We start from the raw sequence: 21,015 nt of genomic DNA, 5'->3' as shown, positions 1-21,015 counted from the left end.
CCCTCTACACTGTCCCCCCCATCAAACACTCCCAGGGACAGGGACAGCACGGGGTTAGATACAGAGTAAAGCTTCCTCTACACTGTCCCCCCATCAAACACTCCCAGGGGCAGGGACAGCACGGGGTTAGATACAGAGTAAAGCTTCTCTACACTGTCCCCCCATCAAACACTCCCAGGGACAGGGACAGCACGGGGTTAGATACAGAGTAAAGCTCCCTCTACACTGTCCCCCCATCAAACACTCCCAGGGACAGGGACAGCACGGGGTTAGATACAGAGTAAAGCTCCCTCTACACTGTCCCCCATCAAACACTCCCAGGGACAGGGACATCACGGGGTTAGATACAGAGTAAAGCTCCCTCTACACTGTCCCCCCATCAAACACTCCCAGGGACAGGGACAGCACGGGGTTAGATACAGAGTAAAGCTCTCTCCAGATGCACCGCTCGGTACTGTGTTGACATGTGAGTGCAGTGGGTGACTGGGGCTGGACCTGGCAGGTGGCTGAAGAAGGGATAGAGGGATTATGATCAGACCGTGCAGTTTTGAATGCTGTGTGCCTCTCTCCCGTCCCGGCTCACAGACTCCAGTGTGATCGTGTGTAACCAGTGTGGTCTGAGAATGAACACGCACGAGGAAGCCATGCTCCACCGTCAGAGACACTCTGGTAAGCCAGAAGGGGGGATGGGAGCGGGGGGTGGGGAATGGGGTGGTGGGGGCAAGGGGAGCATGGCAGGGGGAGTGTAGAGACAGGCATGTATTGTCCATAGCTGGGTGACAGGGTGATGCAGGGTGACACCCCCAACATGGGGGTTAGTTCCTGCACCAGCACAGGGTACCTTTTCAATCCCAGCAGCCGCCTGAGGCCTGGGGAATCTCAGCGCCAGGGACCCGGGTTCGATCCCACCCTCGGGCGACTGTCTGGGTGGAGTTTGCACATTCTCCCCTTGTCTGCGTGGATTTCCTCCCACAGTCCAAAGATGTGCAGGTTAGGGTGGATTGGCCATGGGAAATTGTCCCATAGTGTCCCAGGGATGTGCAGGTTAGGGTGGATTGGCCATGGGAAATTGTCCCATAGTGTCCAGGGATGTGCAGGTTAGGGTGGATTGGCCATGGGAAATTGTCCCATAGTGCCCAGGGATGTGCAGGTTAGGGTGGATTGGCCGTGGGAAATTGTCCCATAGTGTCCAGGGATGTGCAGGTTAGGGTGGATTGGCCATGGGAAATTGTCCCATAGTGCCCAGGGATGTGCAGGTTAGGGTGGATTGGCCATGGGAAATTGTCCCATAGTGTCCAGGGATGTGCAGGTTAGGATGGATTGGCCATGGGAAATTGTCCCATAGTGTCCAGAGATGTGCAGGTTAGGGTGGATTGGCCATGGGAAATTGTCCCATAGTGCCCAGGGATGTGCAGGTTAGGGTGGATTGGCCATGGGAAATTGTCCCATAGTGCCCAGGGATGTGCAGGTTAGGGTGGGTTGGCCATGGGAAATTGTCCCATAGTGCCCAGGGATGTGCAGGTTAGGGTGGATTGGCCATGGGAAATTGTCCCATAGTGCCCAGGGATGTGCAGGTTAGGGTGGATTGGCCGTGGGAAATTGTCCCATAGTGTCCAGGGATGTGCAGGTTAGGGTGAGTTGGCTGTGGGGAATTGTCCCATAGTGCCCAGGGATGTGCAGGTTTGGGTGGATTGGCCATGGGAAATTGTCCCATAGTGCCCAGGGATGTGCAGGTTAGGGTGGATTGGCCATGGGAAATTGTCCCATAGTGCCCAGGGATGTGCAGGTTAGGGTGGATTGGCCATGGGAAATTGTCCCATAGTGCCCAGGGATGTGCAGGTTAGGGTGGATTGGCTGTGGGAAATTGTCCCATAGTGTCCAGGGATGTGCAGGTTAGGGTGGATTGGCCATGGGAAATTGTCCCATAGTGTCCAGGGATGTGCAGGTTAGGGTGGGTTGGCCATGGGAAATTGTCCCATAGTGTCCAGGGATGTGCAGGTTAGGATGGATTGGCCATGGGAAATTGTCCCATAGTGTCCAGAGATGTGCAGGTTAGGGTGGATTGGCCATGGGAAATTGTCCCATAGTGCCCAGGGATGTACAGGTTAGGGTGGATTGGCCGTGGGAAATTGTCCCATAGTGCCCAGGGATGTGCAGGTTAGGGTGGGTTGGCCATGGGAAATTGTCCCATAGTGCCCAGGGATGTGCAGGTTAGGGTGGATTGGCCATGGGAAATTGTCCCATAGTGCCCAGGGATGTGCAGGTTAGGGTGGATTGGCCGTGGGAAATTGTCCCATAGTGTCCAGGGATGTGCAGGTTAGGGTGAGTTGGCTGTGGGGAATTGTCCCATAGTGCCCAGGGATGTGCAGGTTAGGGTGGATTGGCCATGGGAAATTGTCCCATAGTGTCCAGGGATGTGCAGGTTAGGGTGGGTTGGCCATGGGAAATTGTCCCATAGTGCCCAGGGATGTGCAGGTTAGGGTGGATTGGCCATGGGAAATTGTCCCATAGTGCCCAGGGATGTGCAAGTTTGGGTGGATTGGCCATGGGAAATTGTCCCATAGTGCCCAGGGATGTGCAGGTTAGGGTGGGTTGGCCATGGGAAATTGTCCCATAGTGCCCAGGGATGTGCAGGTTAGGGTGGATTGGCCATGGGAAATTGTCCCATAGTGCCCAGGGATGTGCAGGTTAGGGTGGATTGGCTGTGGGAAATTGTCCCATAGTGTCCAGGGATGTGCAGGTTAGGGTGGATTGGCCATTGGAAATTGTCCCATAGTGTCCAGGGATGTGCAGGTTAGGGTGGATTGGCCATGGGAAATTGTCCCATAGTGCCCAGGGATGTGCAGGTTAGGGTGGATTAGCCACGGGAAATTGTCCCATAGTGCCCAGGGATGTGCAGGTGAGGGTGGGTTGGCCGTGGGAAATTGTCCCATAGTGCCCAGGGATGTGCAGGTTAGGGTGGGTTGGCCATGGGAAATTGTCCCATAGTGTCCAGGGATGTGCAGGTTAGGGTGGATTGGCCATGGGAAATTGTCCCGTAGTGCACAGGGATGTGCAGGTTAGGGTGGTTTACCAAGGGGTATGTGTCTGGGTGGGATACTCTTTGGAGCGTCAGTGTGGATTTGTTGGGTCGAATGGCCTGTTTCCACACTGTAGAGATTCTATGAGAAAAAAAATTCAACCCCCACTCGCCGTAGAGACATGCAGACACCACGTCAGAGAATCAGTCACACAGCACGGAAACAGACCCTTCGGCCCAACCTGTCCATGCCGACCCAGGTATCCCAACCCAATCTAGTCCCACCTGCCAGGACCCGGCCCATATCCCTCCAAACCCTTCCTATTCATGTCCCCATCCAGATGCCTTTTAAATGCTGTCATTGTACCAGCCTCCACCACTTCCTCTGGCAGCTCATTCCATACACGTACCACCCTCTGGGTGAAAAAGTTGCCCCTTAGGTCCCTTTTATATCTTTTCCCTCTCACCTTAAATCTTTCCCCTTTAGTTCTGGACTCCCCCACCCCAGGGAAAAGACTTTGTCTATTTACCCTATCCATGCCCCTCATGATTTTATAAACCTCTATAAGGTCACCCCTCAGCCTCCGACGCTCCAGGGAAAACAGCCCCAGCCTGTTCAGCCTCTCCCTATAGCTCAGATCCTCCAACCCTGGCAACATCCTTGTAAATCTTTTCTGAACCCTTTCAAGTTTCACATCTTTCCGATAGGAAGGAGACCAGAATTGCACACAATATTCCAACAGTGGCCTAACCAATGTCCTGTACAGCCGCAACATGACCTCCCAACTCCTGTACTCAATACACTGACCAATATTACTAAGGTCTCTGGATCAATAACCTGGTGATTTAAACACTAGGGCGATTAAGAGTCAACCCCATTGCTGTGGGTCTGGAGTCACGTGTAGGCCAGACCAGCTAAGGGTGGCAGCTTCCTTCCCTGAAGGATATTACTGAATGAGACGGGGTTTCCCCACAATCAACAAGTCGTGGTCACCATTAGATTCTTAATACCAGATTATTTTAACAGTTGAATTCAAATTCTGGGATTCGAACCCAGTATTACCTCATTAGACATGTCTGTGAAGAATGGACTTGCCCAGGAGTCCCACCAACCGGAGCGATTGGACACAACTGGTACCAATCCAGAACAGTCCCAGCTTTATTCAGAAACAAGTTACACGAGCCACTCAAGCTAAACACACTCTCTCTAATCTGATTCAGCCCCTTTCAGGTTAGCATACTTCCTGAATGTCTCGTACATTTACACAGTCATTCTCTCTCTCTCTGTCTGTGGGGGACTATGAAGTGGTTTTCTTTCTCTCTCTCTCTATCTGTGTTTCCATCTCTGCCTGTCTCTCTCACTCTGTCTCTCTCTCTCTCTGTTTCTCTCTCTTTGTCTCTCTCTCTCTCTCACTCTGTCTCTCTTTCTCTGTTTCTCTCTCTCTCTGTCTCTCCCTCTCACACTCTCTGTCTCTGTGTCTGTATATCTGTCTGTGTCTGTCTCTCTCTCTCACACATTCTCTCTCTGTCTCTGTCTGTCTGTCTCTCTCCCACAATCTCTTTCACTCTCTCTCTCACACATTCTTTCTCTCACACATTCTCTCTCTGTCTCTGTCTGTCTCTGTCTCTCACAATCTCTTTCACTCTCTCTCTCTCTGTCTCTCTCACTCTCTCTCTGCCTGTCTCTGTCTCTCTCTCTCACTCTCTCTCTGTCTCTCTCACTCTCTCTCTGCCTGTCTCTGTCTCTCTCTCTCACTCTCTCTCTGTCTCTGTGTCTTTCTCTCACTCTCTCTCTATCTCTATTTCTGTCTCTCTCACGCTCACTCTCTATCACTCTGGCTCTGTCTGTCTCTGTCTCGTGTGTGTCTCTCTCTCTCTAATTCTCTCTCTCTCTCTAATTCTCTATCCCTCTGTCTGACTCTCTCTGTCTGTATAAATGTCTCTCTCTCTGTCCGTCCGTCTCTGTCTTTCTCATTCTGTCTCTGTCTCTCTCTGTCTCTCTCTCTCTCTCTGTCTTTCTCACTCTGTCTCTGTATCTCTGTCTCTCTCACTCTGACTTTCTCTCTCTATCTCTCTCTCTCTGTCTCTCCCTCTCTGTCTCTCTCTCTGTGTGTCTCTCTCTCTCCCCCGTCTCTGTGTCTTTTCCTCTCTGTCTCTCTCTCTTTCTATCTCTCTCACTGTCTCTGTCTCTCCCTCTCTGTCTTTCTCACTCTGTCTTTCTCATTCTGTCTCTCTCTCTCTCTGTCTCTCTCTCTCTGTCTCTCTCTGTCTCTCTCTCTGTGTCTCGCTCCCTCTGTCTCTCTCACTCTGTCTTTCTCACTCTGTCTCTCTCACTGTCTCTGTATCTCTCTGTCTCTCTCACTCTGTCTTTCTCTCTCTATCTCTCCCTCTGTCTCTCCCTCTGACTATCTCTCTGTGTCTCTCTGTCTCTCCCCGTCTCTGTGTCTCTCCCTCTCTGTCTCTCTCTCTCTTTCTATCTCTCTCACTGTCCCTCCCTCCCTGTCTCTCCCTCTCTGTCTTACTCCGTCTTTCTCACTGTCTGTCTCTGTCTCTCTCACTCTGTCTCTCTCTCTCTCTGTCCCTCCCTCCCTGTCTCTCCCTCTCTCTGTCTCTCTCTCTCCCCCCTCTCTGTGTCTCTCCCTCTCTGTCTCTCTCTCTCTCTTTCTATCTCTCTCACTGTCTCTGTCTCTCTCTCTGTCTCTCCCTCTCTCTATCACTCTATTGGTCTCTGTCTCCCTCCCTCTCTCTGGATGGTTAGCTGATCTCCTCAGACAGCCAGAGAGAGGTCTGTAGGTGAACCCTTTTGAGATAGTCTTCTGGAACTTTCCATAGTTCTGATCAAACAGGGAGGCCCGCTTAATAGTTTGAAAAGTCAGTCATTCAGATGGCCTGCTGCTGCCTGATATTTTGTGCAGCAGGACCCCAGGCCTTTGTGACTTGGCCCTTATTTGTTTGATGGATAAGTTGTTGGGGATATTGTCTATCCAGGGTAACTGTTCCCTTTTACATGAAGCTCATGTCATTAACACCGGGGCTGTGTTGGCGATGTGTGTAGTGCGTGGGTTTTGTCATCTAAGAGGTTTACTTGGCCAAAATACCCAGCATCCCTTGCTGTTTGGCCAAGTTAGCGATCCCCAGAACATTACCTGGGTCTTTCCATTAACAGACCACTGATAATACCCCAAGGCCACCACCTCCCCATGTCTCCCACCTTGGGAAGTTTTCATTGTCAAACTCAATCCTACACCTTGCGAACAGGCATTTTGGCCTTCTTCAGCTGCACTGCCAATTCAGCTGTCCAGTTTGACTTTGCAACCCCTCCAGGTCATTGAGTATATCTAAGACGGAGATAGATACGTTGTTGATTGTCAGGGGGGGAAATCAAAGGTTACCGGGAGGACTGTGTTCAGAAACTTATCAGCCATGATTGAATGGCGGAGCTGATGCAATGAGCCAAATGGCCTAATTTCTGCTGCAACGTCTTGTGGTCTTATTTCAGTTTCATTGTATAGTGGGTCCCTTCCTTGACTCACATCAATGGGCCTAACATTTTGCAAATGCGATGACTGTTAGTTTAAACCTATACTCTCTGGTATTTGTTTAAACCTATACTCTCTGGAATTTGATTTAGGCCTATACTCTATGGAATTAGTTTAGGCCTATACTCTCTGGAATTAGTTTTAGGCATATACTCTTTGGGATTAGTTTAGGCCTATACTCTCTGGAATTAGTTTTAGGCATATACTCTTTGGGATTAGTTTAGGCCTATACTCTCTGGTATTAGTTTAGGCCTATACACTCTGGAATTAGTTTTAGGCCTATACTTCCTGGAATTAATTTAGGCCTGTACTCTCTGGAATTAGTTTAGGCTGTACTCTCTGGAATTAGTTTTAGGCCTATACTCTCTGGGATTAGTTTAGGCCTATATTCTATGGAATTAGTTTAGGCCTACATTCTCTGGAATTAGTTTAGGCCCGTACTCTCTGGGATTAGTTTAGGCCAATAGTCTCTGGGATTAGTTTAGGCCTGTACTCTCTGGGATTAGTTTAGGCCTATACTCTCTGGGATTAGTTTAGGCCTATACTCTCTGGGAGTAGTTTAGGCCAATACTCTCTGGGAGTAGTTTAGGCCAATACTCTCTGGGAGTAGTTTAGGCCTATACTCTCTGGTATTTAGAAGATTGAGGGGAGATCAAACTGAGGTGTTCAAGATGATAAAAGGTGTGGATAAAATAGACGTGGAGTGGTTGCTTCCCCTTGTGGGACATTCCAGGACAAGAGGTCACAGCCTTCGGATAAGGGGAAGCAAATTTCAAACACAGCTGGGGAGAAGCTACTTCTCCCAAAGGGTTGGAAACCCGTGGAATTCACCCCCCCCCCCCCCCCCCCCCCCAAGTGCAGTGGATGCTGAGACAGTGAGTACATTTAAGGAGGAGTTAGACAGATCTTTAATTGGTAATGGTAAATCATCATCTACCCACATCATAAAGATGCCTGATAGTTGCCCTCATGATGGCTGTTTAACATGGCAGGGTCTGCTTTACACTGAGGGCACAATAAGATAGACATTACTGTCAAATACTGAAGCATCCCTTAGGGCTGGGGACAGATCTATTTCATTCCTCAGAGTGTCCCCGTATGGTTCTGAAAATCTTTCTCAGGAGGAAGAAATATTTTCCTTGTGTGTTGATTGACCAGGAGAAGCAGAGTTTTTGTATCAATTGAGACTCCACTTTCAAGGAGCTATGAACCTACACTCCAAGGTCTCTTTGTTCAGCAACACGGCCCAGGACCTTACCATTAAGTGTATAAGTCCTGCTAAGATTTGCTTTCCCAAAATGCAGCACCTCGCATTTATCTGAATTAAACTCCATCTGCCACTTCTCAGCCCATTGGCCCATCTGGTCCAGATCCTGTTGTAATCTGAGGTAACCCTCTTCGCTGTCCACTACACCTCCAATTTTGGTGTCATCTGTAAACTTACTAACTGTACCTCTTATGCTCACATCCAAATCATTTATGTAAATGACAAAAGGTAGAGGGCCCAGCACCGATCCTTGTGGCACTCCACTGGTCACAGGCCTCCAGTCTGAAAAACAACCCTCCACCACCACTACCCTCTGTCTTCTACCTTTGATCCAGTTCTCTATCCAAAGGGCTAGTTCTCCCTGTATTCCATGAGATCTAACCTTGCTAATCAGTCTCCCATGGGGAACTTTGTTGAACGCCTTACTGAAGTCCATATAGATCACATCTACTGCTCTGCCCTCATCAATCCTCTTTGTTACTTCTTCAAAAAACTCAATCAAGCTTACGAGACATGATTTCCCAAGTACAAAGCCATGTTTGATGGGGGGGCAGTGTAGAGGGAGCTTTATTCTGTATCTAACCTCGTGCTGTCCCTGTCCCTGGGAGTGTTTGATGGGGGACAGTGTAGAGGGAGCTTTACTCTGTATCTAACCCCGTGCTGTCCTTGTCCCTGGGAGTGTTTGATGGGGGACAGTGTAGAAGGAGCTTTACTCTGTATCTAATCCCGTGCTGTCCCTGTCCCTGGGAGTGTTTGATGGGGGACAGTATAGAGGGAGGTTTACTCTGTATCTAACTCCATGCTGACCCTGTCCCTGGGAGTGTTTGATGGGGGACAGTGTAGAAGGAGCTTTACTCTGTATCTAATCCCGTGCTGTCCCTGTCCCTGGGAGTGTTTGATGGGGGACAGTATAGAGGGAGGTTTACTCTGTATCTAACGCCATGCTGACCCTGTCCCTGGGAGTGTTTGATGGGGGACAGTGTAGAAGGAGCTTTACTCTATCTAACTCCATGCTGTCCCTGTCTCTGGGAGTGTTTGATGGGGGGACAGTGTAGAGGGAGCTTTACTCTGTATCTAACTCCATGCTGTCCCTGTCTCTGGGAGTGTTTGATGGATGGACAGTGTAGAGGGAGCTTTACTCCGTATCTAACCCCGTGCTGTCCCTGAACCTGGGAGTGTTTGATGGGGGGGACAGTGTAGAGGGAGCTTGTCAGTGTTGCGCTGTGGTGGATCTAACTCTCTGTGTTGTCTGTCTGTGTAGGAGGGCTCTCGATGCCGGTCTACCTTCTGTGTGGGAAGGGCCTCGAGATGCCGCTTGGCGTGACCCCTCACGCTCCGGGACAGGGAGGGGCGAGTTGGCGCTACAGTTGCCGGGAATGCGAGCGATTATTCCCCAGCCTCACCGCCCTCAAACGCCACCTCAGGTCCCACGTTGGTGAGTCCTCCTGTCATTCCCGGGATTTCCGTGTTCATCCGGGGGGCCGGCCCATTCCCCCACCCCGCAGGGCACAAGGCGATCCCATGCCCATCACCTCTGCGGCGGGTGGGCCCTGGTGGGAGCTCTCGGGACCCTGAGCGTGACGGTGGGGTTGGGAGGGTCACCATGAAATCACTGGAGCCTTGGACAGCTGGCCGCCACCGTGGGGTAGGAGAGGGGGACTTAATGGCCTCCTGTTCCTGTATAACAGACGAGAGGAGGGGCTGAATGGCCTCCTGTTTCTGAGTAACAGGCTGGAAGAGGAGGGGCTGAATAGCCTCCTGTTCCTGTACTACAGGCTGGAGGAGGAGGGGGCTGAATGGCCTCCTGTTCCTGTATAACAGTCTGGACAAGGGGGATGAATGGCCTCCTGTTCCAGTGTGACAGGCTGGAGGAGGAGGGGCTGAATGGCCTCCTGTTCCTGTATAACAGGCTAGAGGAGGGGCTGAATGGCCTCCTGTTTCTGAGTAACAGGCTGGAAGAGGAGGGGCTGAATAGCCTCCTGTTCCTGTACTACAGGCTGGAGGAGGAGGGGGCTGAATGGCCTCCTGTTCCTGTATAACAGTCTGGACAAGGGGGATGAATGGCCTCCTGTTCCAGTGTGACAGGCTGGAGGAGGAGGGGCTGAATGGCCTCCTGTTCCTGTATTACAGGCTGGAGGAGGAGGGGGCTGAATGGCCTCCTGTCCCTGTGTAACAGGCTGGAGGAGGAGGGGCTGAATGGCCTCCTGTCCCTGTATTACAGGCTGGAAGAGGAGGGGGCTGAATGGCCTCCTGTCCCTGTGTAACAGGCTGGAGGAGGAGGGGCTGAATGGCCTCCTGTCCCTGTGTAACAGGCTGGAGGAGGAGGGGCTGAATGGCCTCCTGTCCCTGTGTAACAGGCTGGAGGAGGAGGGGGCTGAATGGCCTCCTGTCCCTGTGTAACAGGCTGGAGGAGGAGGGGCTGAATGGCCTCCTGTCCCTGTGTAACAGGCTGGAGGAGGAGGGGCTGAATGGCCTCCTGTCCCTGTATTACAGGCTGGAAGAGGAGGGGGCTGAATGGTCTCCTGTCCCTGTGTAACAGGCTGGAGGAGGAGGGGCTGAATGGCCTCCTGTCCCTGTGTAACAGGCTGGAGGTGGAGGGGCTGAATGGCCTCCTGGTGTTCCCGGTGAGATAGTGATGGGGTGGGTGTGGAGCGGAGTGGGATTGATTGAGCCGTGTTAATGGTAGTGCTCCTGTCTCTTTGCCAGGGGACACGGGGCACCAGTGCCAGTTTTGTCGCCACCATTTTTCTGATGAGGCAGCGTTGAAGAGCCACAAACAGGTCCATCAGGGGGAGAAACCCTATCAGTGCACTCACTGCAACAAGACATTCAGTCTCAAACACCAACTGGAGACTCACTACAGGGTTCACACAGGTAAACCACAGGGGCTCAGGGGGTCAGGGAGCAGGGGAAAGGAGTGCCGCACTGTCAGGGGTCAGTGCTGAGGGAGTGGGCACTGTCGGAGGGTCAATGCTGAGGGAGTGGGCACTGTCGGAGGGTCAATGCTGAGGGAGTGGGCACTGTCGGAGGGTCAGTGCTGAGGGAGTGGGCACTGTCGGAGGGTCAGTGCTGAGGGAGTGGGCACTGTCGGAGGGTCAGTGCTCAGGGAGTGCCGCACTGTCGGAGGGTCAGTGCTGAGGGAGTGGGCACTGTCGAAGGGTCAGTGCTGAGGGAGTGCCGCACTGTCGGAGGGTCAGTGCTGAGGGAGTGGGCACTGTCGGAGGGTCAGTGCTGAGGGAGTGGGCACTGTCGGAGGGTCAGTGCTGAGGGAGTGGGCACTGTCGGAGGGTCAGTGCTGAGGAGTGGGCACTGTCGGAGGGTCAGTGCTGAGGGAGTGGGCACTGTCGGAGGGTTAGTGATGAGGGAGTGCCGCACTGTCGGAGGGTCAGTGATGAGGGAGTGGGCACTGTCGGAGGGTCAGTGCTGAGGGAGTGGGCACTGTCGGCGGGTCAGTGCTCAGGGAGTGGGCACTGTCGGAGGGTTAGTGATGAGGGAGTGCCGCACTGTAGGAGGGTCAGTGATGAGGGAGTGGGCACTGTCGGAGGGTCAGTGTTGAGGGAGTGCCGCACTGTCGGAGGGTCAGTGTTGAGGGAGTGCCCCACTGTCGGAGGGTCAGTGCTGAGGGAGTGGGCACTGTCGGAGGGTCAGTGTTGAGGGAGTGGGCACTGTCGGAGGGTCAGTGCTGAGGGAGTGGGCACTGTCGGAGGGTCAGTGCTGAGGAGTGGGCACTGTCGGAGGGTCAGTGCTGAGGGAGTGGGCACTGTCGGAGGGTTAGTGATGAGGGAGTGCCGCACTGTCGGAGGGTCAGTGATGAGGGAGTGGGCACTGTCGGAGGGTCAGTGCTGAGGGAGTGGGCACTGTCGGCGGGTCAGTGCTGAGGGAGTGGGCACTGTCGGAGGGTTAGTGATGAGGGAGTGCCACACTGTAGGAGGGTCAGTGATGAGGGAGTGGGCACTGTCGGAGGGTCAGTGTTGAGGGAGTGCCGCACTGTCGGAGGGTCAGTGTTGAGGGAGTGCCGCACTGTCGGAGGGTCAGTGCTGAGGGAGTGCCGCACTGTCGGAGGGTCAGTGCTGAGGCAGAGGGCACTGTCACAGGGTCAGTGCTGAGGGAGTGCCGCACTGTCAGAGGGTCAGTGCTGAGGCAGAGGGCACTGTCACAGGGTCAGTGCTGAGGGAGTGGGCACTGTCAGAGGGTTAGTGCTGAGGGAGTGGGCACTGTCGGAGGGTCAGTGCTGAGGCAGAGGGCACTGTCACAGGGTCAGTGCTGAGGGAGTGGGCACTGTCGGAGGGTCAGTGCTGAGGGAGTGGGCACTGTCAGAGGGTCAGTGCTGAGGGAGTGCCGCTCTGTCACAGGGTCAGTGCTGAGGGAGTGGGCGCTATCAGAGGGTCAGTGCTGAGGGAGTGTGCACTGTTAGAGCAACCCACCCTAACCTGCACATCTCTGGACTGTGGGAGGAAACCCATGCAGACACGGGGAGAATGTGCAAACTCCACCCACACAGTCACCCGAGGGTAGGATCGAACCCGGGTCCCTGGCGCTGGGAGGCAGCAGTGCTAACCACTTTTGAGAAAATGCTAGTACCTGTAATCATTGAAAGGTACTAATTGTAGGCTCCTTTCACCTCGTTTGCAGCAGGAACATTTCTCTGAATTTTATAAATCATGAACCCGTTTTTCTAATCAGCCTGTTCAGAAAAGTTGTCGCACATTTCTGAAACAGGTCGGATGTGAATTTGGGCCTCTGGACCCAGAGGTAGCGACACTACCACTGTGCCGTAGGAGGGCCTACAGAGTTACCTGGAACTTGTCAGTTAACTGTCAATCATCGCGGGCTGGCCACACACTCAGCACACCCTCCATTCAAGATGAAACACGTTCCCGTCACAAAAGGGGCTGTGCTGACTGGTTGGCGAGTCCAGAATTGACCGTTAACTGTTGCCTTTTGCTTAAGTTGAAAAAAAATTTCATTTCATTTTGTTTGTTTTGAATTGTCCCCTCACTGGACGCTGGCATCACTGCCTGGGCCCAGGGTCCAACACCCATCCTTTACTGCCCCTTGAGAAGGCAGAGGTCCAGTCTCCGTGCTGTAGGTAATCCCACAGGACCCTGAAGGGTGGGATCTTGCCTCTGGTTGGTGAAGGTGCTGCCCTCACAAATGAACCCATGATTGGCTGTTACACATTGAGACAGGGCAGAGTCAACATGGTTTCGTGAAAGGGAATTGACCAATGGATGCAACTGTTTGGAGTCTGTGGGTAATGAGGGGCAATGGATGTGGTGTATGTGGACTTCATTTCATTAGGTTCCTACACAAGACAAGAACTCATGCCTCAGGCATTTTCACATGGAGGGAGGATTGGCTTGTTAACAGAAAACAGAGAGGAGACAGAAATGGGTCATTTATGGGTGAGCAAACAATAATTAATGGACAGCCTCCAGGATCCCAACTGGTGGGAGTCTCAATTTTTTTTTTGTTGTGTGTTTGTGAGGGGGAGTCTCCCATTGACTCTTTGTGGGATTGGGGAATATTTAGGAGACAAAGTAAAATGTGGGGAAATGTGACATTAGGTAGAAAGAGTTATTTCAGTGGAGAGAGAGAAAGACTGTTTTTGAGAAAACAGAAGTGTATGCGTGTGAGAGAGAGGGAGAGAGAGAGAGAGAGAGAAACAAAAATAGAGTGCGTCAGAGAGAAAAAGAGATAGTGTGTGTGAGAGAGAAAGTGTGTGACAGAGAGAGAGTGAGCACGTGGGAGAGAGAGAGTGTTTGACAGTTAGAGAGAGAGAGAGCGCATGAGAGAGAGAAAGTGTGTGTGAGGGCGGAACGGTGCAGTGGAGAGGGATCTGGGAGACCTGGTTCATGTTCAGGGAATGAAAGGGATTGGGAAGGGGATGGAGTGTTGGCCTTCATTGTGGGGGTGGAAATGTGTTGCTGGAAAAGCGCAGCAGGTCAGGCAGCATCCAGGGAACAGGAGAATCGACGTTTCGGGCATAAGCCCTTCTTCCTGAAGAAGGGCTGATGCCCGAAACGTCGATTCTCCTGTTCCCTGGATGCTGCCTGACCTGCTGCGCTTTTCCAGCAGCACATTTCCAACTCTGATCTCCAGCATCTGCAGACCTCACTTTCTCTTCATTGTGGGGGGACGGGGGAAATTGGGTATAAAAATGAGGAAGTCTAGACCAGACTGTACCGGGAGGGGTGGGGGGTGGGGGGGGGGGGGGGAGGGGAAGGGAGGGAGTTGGGGAGAGTGCTGCTGGGCCACTCTGTTGGGTTCTAATCCCCTTTCTTAAGGAGGGAGAGACCAGGCATCAGGGCAGTGTGACTGGAGCTGAGGGGGGATTGATCTCTCAGAGAGGAGTGAGTCTGTGGGACCCTCCTGCACTCCAGCCCAGAGAGTTGGGGGTCACTGACTATATTGGAGGCTCTTGAATTGGATACTCGCTTGTGCGTGAGGGGTGGGTGGGAAAGGTGATTTGAGGCTACAGGTTGATCAGCCAGGATCTTATTGTCTGGAGGAGTGTAATGGAGGGGCTGAATGGCCTGTTTCTGCAACAGATTCCAGACCCTTCACCTCCATCACCACCTTCCGATAGAGTAACACCACCACCTGGTGTTGGCTGGTAGTATGACACCCCTGTATCTAACCCCGTGCTGTCCCTGTCCCTGGGAGTGTTTGATGGGGGGGGACAGTGTAGAGGGAGCTTTACTCTGTATCTAACCCCGTGCTGTCCCTGTCCCTGGGAGTGTTAGATGTGGACAGTGTAGAGGGAGCTTTACTCTGTATCTAACCCTGTGCTGTCCCTGTCCCTGGGAGTGTTTGATGTGGGGACAGTGTAGAGGGAGCTTTACTCTGTATCTAACCCCGTGCTGTCCCTGTCCCTGGGAGTCTTTGATGGGGGGACAGTGTAGAGAGAGCTTTACTCTGTATGTGACCCCGTCCTGTCCCTATCCTGGGAGTGTTTGATGGGGGACAGTGTAGAGAGAGCTTTACTCTGTATGTGACCCCGTCCTGTCCCTATCCTGGGAGTGTTTGATGGGGGGACAGTGTAGAGAGAGCTTTACTCTGTATGTGACCCCGTCCTGTCCCTATCCTGGGAGTGTTTGATGGGGGACAGTGTAGAGAGAGCTTTACTCTGTATCTAACCCTGTGCTGTCCCTGTTCCTGGGAGTGATTGATGGGGGACAATGTAGAGGGAGCTTTACTCTGTATCTAACCCTGTGCTGTCCCTGTCCCTGGGAGTGTTTGATGGGGGACAGTGTAGAGGGAGCTTTCCTCTGTATCTAACCCCGTGCTGTCCCTGTTCCTGGGAGTGATTGATGGGGGACAATATCTGTGTGTGTGTGTCTGTGTCTCTGTGTGTGTTTGTGAGTGTGTGCGTGGGAGTCATATTGTCTCTGCCTCTGTGTGTGAGTGCGCGCGCGTGCATTTGTGTGTGTGTGTCTGTATGTGTTTGTCTGTCTGTGTGTGTCTCTATATGTGTCTGTGTGTGTGTGAGTGTGTGTGTCACTGTATGTGTCTGTGTGTGGGTGTGTGTATGTGTGCGTGTGTGCATCTGTGTCTGTGTGTGGGGGTGTGCGTGTGTGTATCTGTGTGAGTGAGAGTGTGTGTTAGAGAGTGCGTGTGTGTGAGAGAGAGTGTGCGGGTGTGTGTGTGAGAGTGTGAGAGTGTGAGTGTGTGTGTGCGCCTGTCTCTGTGTGTGTGAGAGAGTGTGTCTGTGAGTATGTGTGTGAGAATGTGTGTGAGTGTGTGGGTGTGTGTGTGTGAGAATGTGTGTGTGTGCGTCTGTCTGTGTGTGTGTGAGTGTGTGTGTGTGTGTCTGTCCATGTGAGAGAGTGAGTGTGTGCGTCTGGCTGTCTGTGTGAGTGTGTGTGTGTGAGTGTGTGTGAGTGTGAGTGTGTGTGAATGTGTGTGTGTGTGAGTGTGTGTGTGTGTGTGTGAGAGAGTGTGTGTGTGAGTATGTGTGTGAGAATGTGTGTGTGAGAATGTGTGTGAGTGTGTGGGTGTGTGTGTGTGAGAATGTGTGTGTGTGCGTCTGTCTGTGTGTGTGCGAGTGTTTATGCGTCTGTGTCAGTGTGTGTGTGGGTGTGTGTGTATGCGTCTGTCTATGTGAGAGTGTGTGCGTGTGTCTGTCTGTCTGTGTGAGTGTGTGTGTGAGTGTGTGTGTCTGTGTGAGTGTGAGTGTGTGTGAGTGTGTGTGTGTGAGAGTGTGAGTGTGTGTGTGAGTCTGAGTGTGTGTAAGAGTGTGTGTGAGTGTGTGTGTGTATGTGTGAATGTGTGTGTATGTGTGTGTGTGAGTGTGAGTGTGTGTGTGAGTATGTGTGTGTGTGAGTGTGTGAGTATGTGTGTGTGTGAGTGTGTGTGTGAGTGTGTGTGTGAGAGTGTGAGTGTGAGTGTATGTGAGTGTGAGTGTGTGTGAGAGTGTGAGTGTGTGTGTGTGTGAGTGCATGTGAGAGTGCGTGTGTGCGTGAGTGTGTGTGTGTGTGTGTGAGTGTGTGTGTGTGTGTGTATGTGTGAGTGTGTGTGTGAGTGTGTGTCTGTGTGAGTGTGTGAGTGTGTGAGTGTGTGTGTGAGTGTGTGAGTGTGTGTGTGTATGTATGTGTGTGTGTGTATGTGTGAGTGTGCGTGTGTATGTGTGAGTGTGTGAGTGTGTGTGCGTGTGTGAGTGTGTGTGAGTGTGTGTTTATGTGTGCGTGTGTGTGTGTGTGAGTGTGTGAGTGTGTGAGAATGTGTGAGTGTGTGTGTGTGAGTGTGTTTGTGAGTGTGTGTGTGTGTGAGAGAATGTGTGAGTGTGTGTGTGTGAGTGTGTTTGTGAGTGTGTGAGTGTATGTGTGAGTGTGAGTGTGTGAGTGTGAGTGTGTGTGAGTGTGTGAGTGTGAGTGTGTGAGTGTGAGTGTGTGAGTGTGAGTGTGTGTGTGTGTGTGTGTGTGTGTGAGTGTGTGAGTGTGAGTGTGAGTGTGAGTGTGTGTGTGAGTGTGTGTGTGTGTGAGTGTGAGACGATGCTAATGAATCCGTTTTCCCTTGTACAGGGGAGAAGCCGTTTGAGTGTAAACTGTGTCACCAGCGTTCCCGTGACTATTCTGCCATGATCAAGCACCTTCGGACTCACAATGGTGCTTTGCCGTATCGGTGCACCGTGTGCCAGGAGTACTGCTCCAGCCTGGCTGTCATGCAGAAACACATCAAGACCCACCTACCCGAGGAGGTTCCCCCAGACTGGAGCCTGGAGGAAAGCTACCTCTACCTGTGTTACCTGTGACCGGCTGACCCCTGCCCTGTCTCCCCCACTGGACCCCCTCCTCACCGCTCCCTCCCTCCTGTGCTGCCGGGGGTTGGTGGAGGGAGTGGGCCGACAGAGAAGCCCCGTCCCGGCCGGTCATACCCGCGGGCTCTGAGGGTGTGAGACACACGCTGTCCCTCTGCGGCCAGGAACAGAGGGGCTGGGAGGTGAGCGGAGACTGGGATGGAGGGATGGGAATCGGAAACCGCATCCCCCTGGGGAATCCTACACCAGAGGGGCCACTGGCCGACAAATCCTGGAAACAGAGGGGCACGCTGACCCACCACCCCTCAGCCCCGTCTGGACACAACGCAAGAGTGTCAATTTTCCCCACAAGGTCCGCCGTTTCTAGGAGTGGGTGTCGATTGACCGAGCGTGAGCTGTCAACGCGAGTACACCAGGGCCATCACAGAACGCCCCACTGTGCGGACGCAGGCCATTTGGCCCGTCGAAGAGAATCCCACCTGGAACCAACCTTCTGACCCTAACCCCGCCACCCTGCGTTTCCCACGGCCTGTGCCTCCCTCCCAGCCCGCGTTTCCCATGGCCTGTGCCTCCCTCCCAGCCTGCGTTTCCCACGGCCTGTGCCTCCCTCCCAGCCCGCGTTTCCCATGGCCTGTGCCTCCCTCCCAGCCTGCGTTTCCCACGGCCTGTGCCTCCCTCCCAGGCTGCGTTTCCCACGGCCTGTGCCTCCCTCCCAGCCCGCGTTTCCCACGGCCTGTGCCTCCCTCCCAGCCTGCGTTTCCCACGGCCTGTGCCTCCCTCCCAGCCCGCGTTTCCCACGGCCTGTGCCTCCCTCCCAGCCTGCGTTTCCCACGGCCTGTGCCTCCCTCCAAGCCTGCGTTTCCCACGGCCTGTGCCTCCCTCCCAGCCCGCGTTTCCCACGGCCTGTGCCTCCCTCCAAGCCTGCGTTTCCCACGGCCTGTGCCTCCCTCCCACCCTGCGTTTCCCATAGCCTGTGCCTCCCTCCCAGCCTGCGTTTCCCACGGCCTGTGCCTCCCTCCCAGCCTGCGTTTCCCACGGCCTGTGCCACCCTCCCCAGCCCGCGTTTCCCACGGCCTGTGCCTCCCTCCCAGCCTGTGTTTCCCACGGCCTGTGCCTCCCTCCCAGCCTGCGTTTCCCACGCCCTGTGCCTCCCTCCCAGCCTGCGTTTCCCACGGCCTGTCCCTCCCTCCCAGCCTGCGTTTCCCACGCCCTGTGCCTCCCTCCCAGCCTGCGTTTCCCACGGCCTGTGCCTCCCTCCCAGCCCGCGTTTCCCATGGCCTGTGCCTCCCTCCCAGCCTGCGTTTCCCACGGCCTGTGCCTCCATCCCACCCTGCGTTTCCCACGGCCTGTGCCTCCCTCCCAGCCTGCGTTTCCCACGGCCTGTGCCTCCCTCCCAGCCTGCGTTTCCTACGGCCTGTGCCTCCCTCCCAGCCTGCGTTTCTCTGGGCCGTGGGAGCTCACCGGATCCCTGTACGCTGAGGCACGTGGCTGCGAGCACATCGTAGACCCAGCGGGGAATCTCGCACGGTTCGTTAATGCGGCCGTTGGCCCACTTGGGATCGTTTGGCGTGTGCTGTCCAACCTCCTCGTTGAATGCGAGCAGTTTGAGTGATCGTGCGTCGGAGTACCGACTCCCCCTTGCCACGTGGTGGGGACCGTCATTCCCTTGGATTCCAACGATGGTGAAAGGACGAATGCAGATACTTTGGGCAGCTCAACCTCGGACTCTGGCCGATGTCCTGTCCACAGAATGAATGGCAGCAACGCGCCCCACCCAGCCCTGGCCCAGGGTGGGGGGGCCTGGGGGAATGGAAATCCTGGTCCGCGCGCGAGGCTGTTGGTTCCTCCCCCCTCGCCCTCCTCCTGCATGCGTGGGTGACCAGACACCTCATCAGACCTCCACTGACCATCAACGGGAACTGGGAACGTGGCTCATTCCCATTTGCTGCGATCGACACACCCTCTGCAAACAAAAGGGACGTGGTCAGGCCTTTGCTGAGCTTCCCAGGAGATGGAGGGGACTGTCGCCACCCCCACTCTGTTGCTGCCTCCACAGTGATGTCTCAGGGCCCCATCATTGTCGGCTTGGCAACGCACCCACTGCCACTCCTCCCGTGATATGAATTGGTGTTCCCTTTTGGAATGTGGGTTTCTTGCACTTGTCCTGATGAGCAGAGGTTGATAAGCTTTGATGTCACGAGTCCCTCTTCCCAACCGTCAATCGATGCAAACCGGGAGCAGGTGGAGGCCGTTCAGCCCCTCTATCCCGCTCCATTACTCAATTCCACGTTTGCATCTCCTCGCCACCAAATAATTTTGGACCGCCCTCAGCCAACTAACAATTGAGCTACCTCTGCCATGGAAATATTTGCCGCTCTCTGACCTGCCCTGGGGAGGGAATGGGGATCGATCAGTTACTGAGCTCTTCCCCCTCACCCCCATGTCCGCTGATACACCACGTCCCGCGAGCAATCACAAACAGAAAGCCACAGGTGCCCTCCTCGTCTTCACTCTGCCTCATATTTTGGATGGAGGGGAGCTTGTTAGTGCTCATTCTGACCAGAGCGATCTCTGTCATGGCCGAGATCCCACCGGTGGGAACATTACACCCACTGATCCATCAATCCCTGTTTCTCCTTCAGGGCAATCCCGCCTTCTGGGCCACAGTGACGGTCCTGCCCTGTCCCTCCTTCAGCAGGCTCCAGCCAAGACACACACACACTCACACTCAAACACCCCGACAAACAGCGTCAGAGATACCCCCTCGCGCGTGCACACACACTCACACACACACACACACACACACTCTCACACATACACACACACACTCACACTCAAACACCCCGACAAACAGCGTCAGAGATACCCCCTCGCGCGTGCACACACACACACACACACTCACACTCACACACACACATACACACTCACACACACATACACACACACTCACACTCACACACACACTCTCACACATACACACACACTCACACTCTCACTCTCTCACAAACACACTCTCTTGGAGGGTCAGTGCTGAGGGAGTACTGCACAGTCGGAGGGTCAGTGCTGAGGGAGTGGGCACTGTCGGAGGGTCAGTGCTGAGGGAGTGGGCACTGTCGGAGGGTCAGTGCTGAGGGAGTGCCACACTGTCGGAGGGTCAGTGCTGAGGGAGTGGGCACTGTCGGAGGGTCAGTGATGAGGGAATGGGCACTGTCGGAGGGTCAGTGCTGAGGGAGTGCCACACTGTCGGAGGGTCAGTGCTGAGGGAGTGGGCACTGTCGGAGGGTCAGTGCTGAGGGAGTGGGCACTGTCGGAGGGTCAGTGCTGAGGGAGTGGGCACTGTCGGAGGGTCAGTGCTGAGGGAGTGGGCACTGTCGGAGGGTCAGTGCTGAGGGAGTGGGCACTGTCGGAGAGTCAGTGCTGAGGGAGTGGGCACTGTCGGAGGTGTGGTCAGTAAGTAACCGTATTGAAACAGAGATTCTTGGCTGGAAACAGGGTTGGTCAGTGGGTGAGAGTGTGAGAGCGATCTGACAAGGATTTCCAGGAATGTAGCACCCAGGTCCTGATGTAGCAACTTTGTGATTTTGCTGCTTTTGACTGAAATTGAAGTTAATAAAATTTGTATTTTCTGTACAACCTGAGTCTGAATGTATTGATGCTGCACCTTGGAACAGCAGGGTATCCAAAGGGAGCTTTACTCTGTATCTAACCCCATGCTGTCCCTGTCTCTGGGAGTGTTTGATGGGGGGACAGTGTAGAGGGAGCTTTACTCTGTATCTAACCCCATGCTGTCCCTGTCTCTGGGAGTGTTTGATGGGGGGACAGTGTAGAGGGAGCTTTACTCTGTATCTAACCCCATGCTGTCCCTGTCTCTGGGAGTGTTTGATGGGGGACAGTGTAGAGGGAGCTTTACTCTGTGTCTAACCCCGTGCTG

At 53.8% G+C, this 21,015-nt stretch overlaps 1 protein-coding gene across 4 annotated transcripts in view; it reads left to right on the top strand.

The window, feature by feature from the left end:
- Positions 1 to 20,717, top strand: part of zbtb32 (zinc finger and BTB domain containing 32) — a 61,260-nt gene extending 40,543 nt beyond the window's left edge. For 2 of the 4 annotated variants that reach the window (XM_087980778.1, XM_087980779.1), the window contains 4 exons: positions 586 to 669; positions 9,087 to 9,260; positions 10,532 to 10,699; positions 16,849 to 20,717. In XM_087980778.1, coding sequence (XP_087836904.1) covers positions 586 to 669; positions 9,087 to 9,260; positions 10,532 to 10,699; positions 16,849 to 17,078 — 656 coding nt within the window. In that variant the 3' untranslated portion in view covers positions 17,079 to 20,717. The remainder of the gene's footprint in view (positions 1 to 585; positions 670 to 9,086; positions 9,261 to 10,531; positions 10,700 to 16,848) is intronic. The other 2 variants (XM_087980780.1, XM_087980781.1) reach the window with 2 other exon arrangements.
- Positions 20,718 to 21,015: the final 298 nt, after the last annotated feature.

This window comes from Chiloscyllium plagiosum, unplaced genomic scaffold (assembly GCF_037043375.1).
Source record: "Chiloscyllium plagiosum isolate Xiang-an unplaced genomic scaffold, Cpla_swu_hap1 HiC_scaffold_38, whole genome shotgun sequence".
Classification (NCBI taxonomy): Eukaryota; Metazoa; Chordata; class Chondrichthyes; order Orectolobiformes; family Hemiscylliidae; genus Chiloscyllium; species Chiloscyllium plagiosum.
This window is presented reverse-complemented; position numbering and strand designations above follow the sequence as displayed.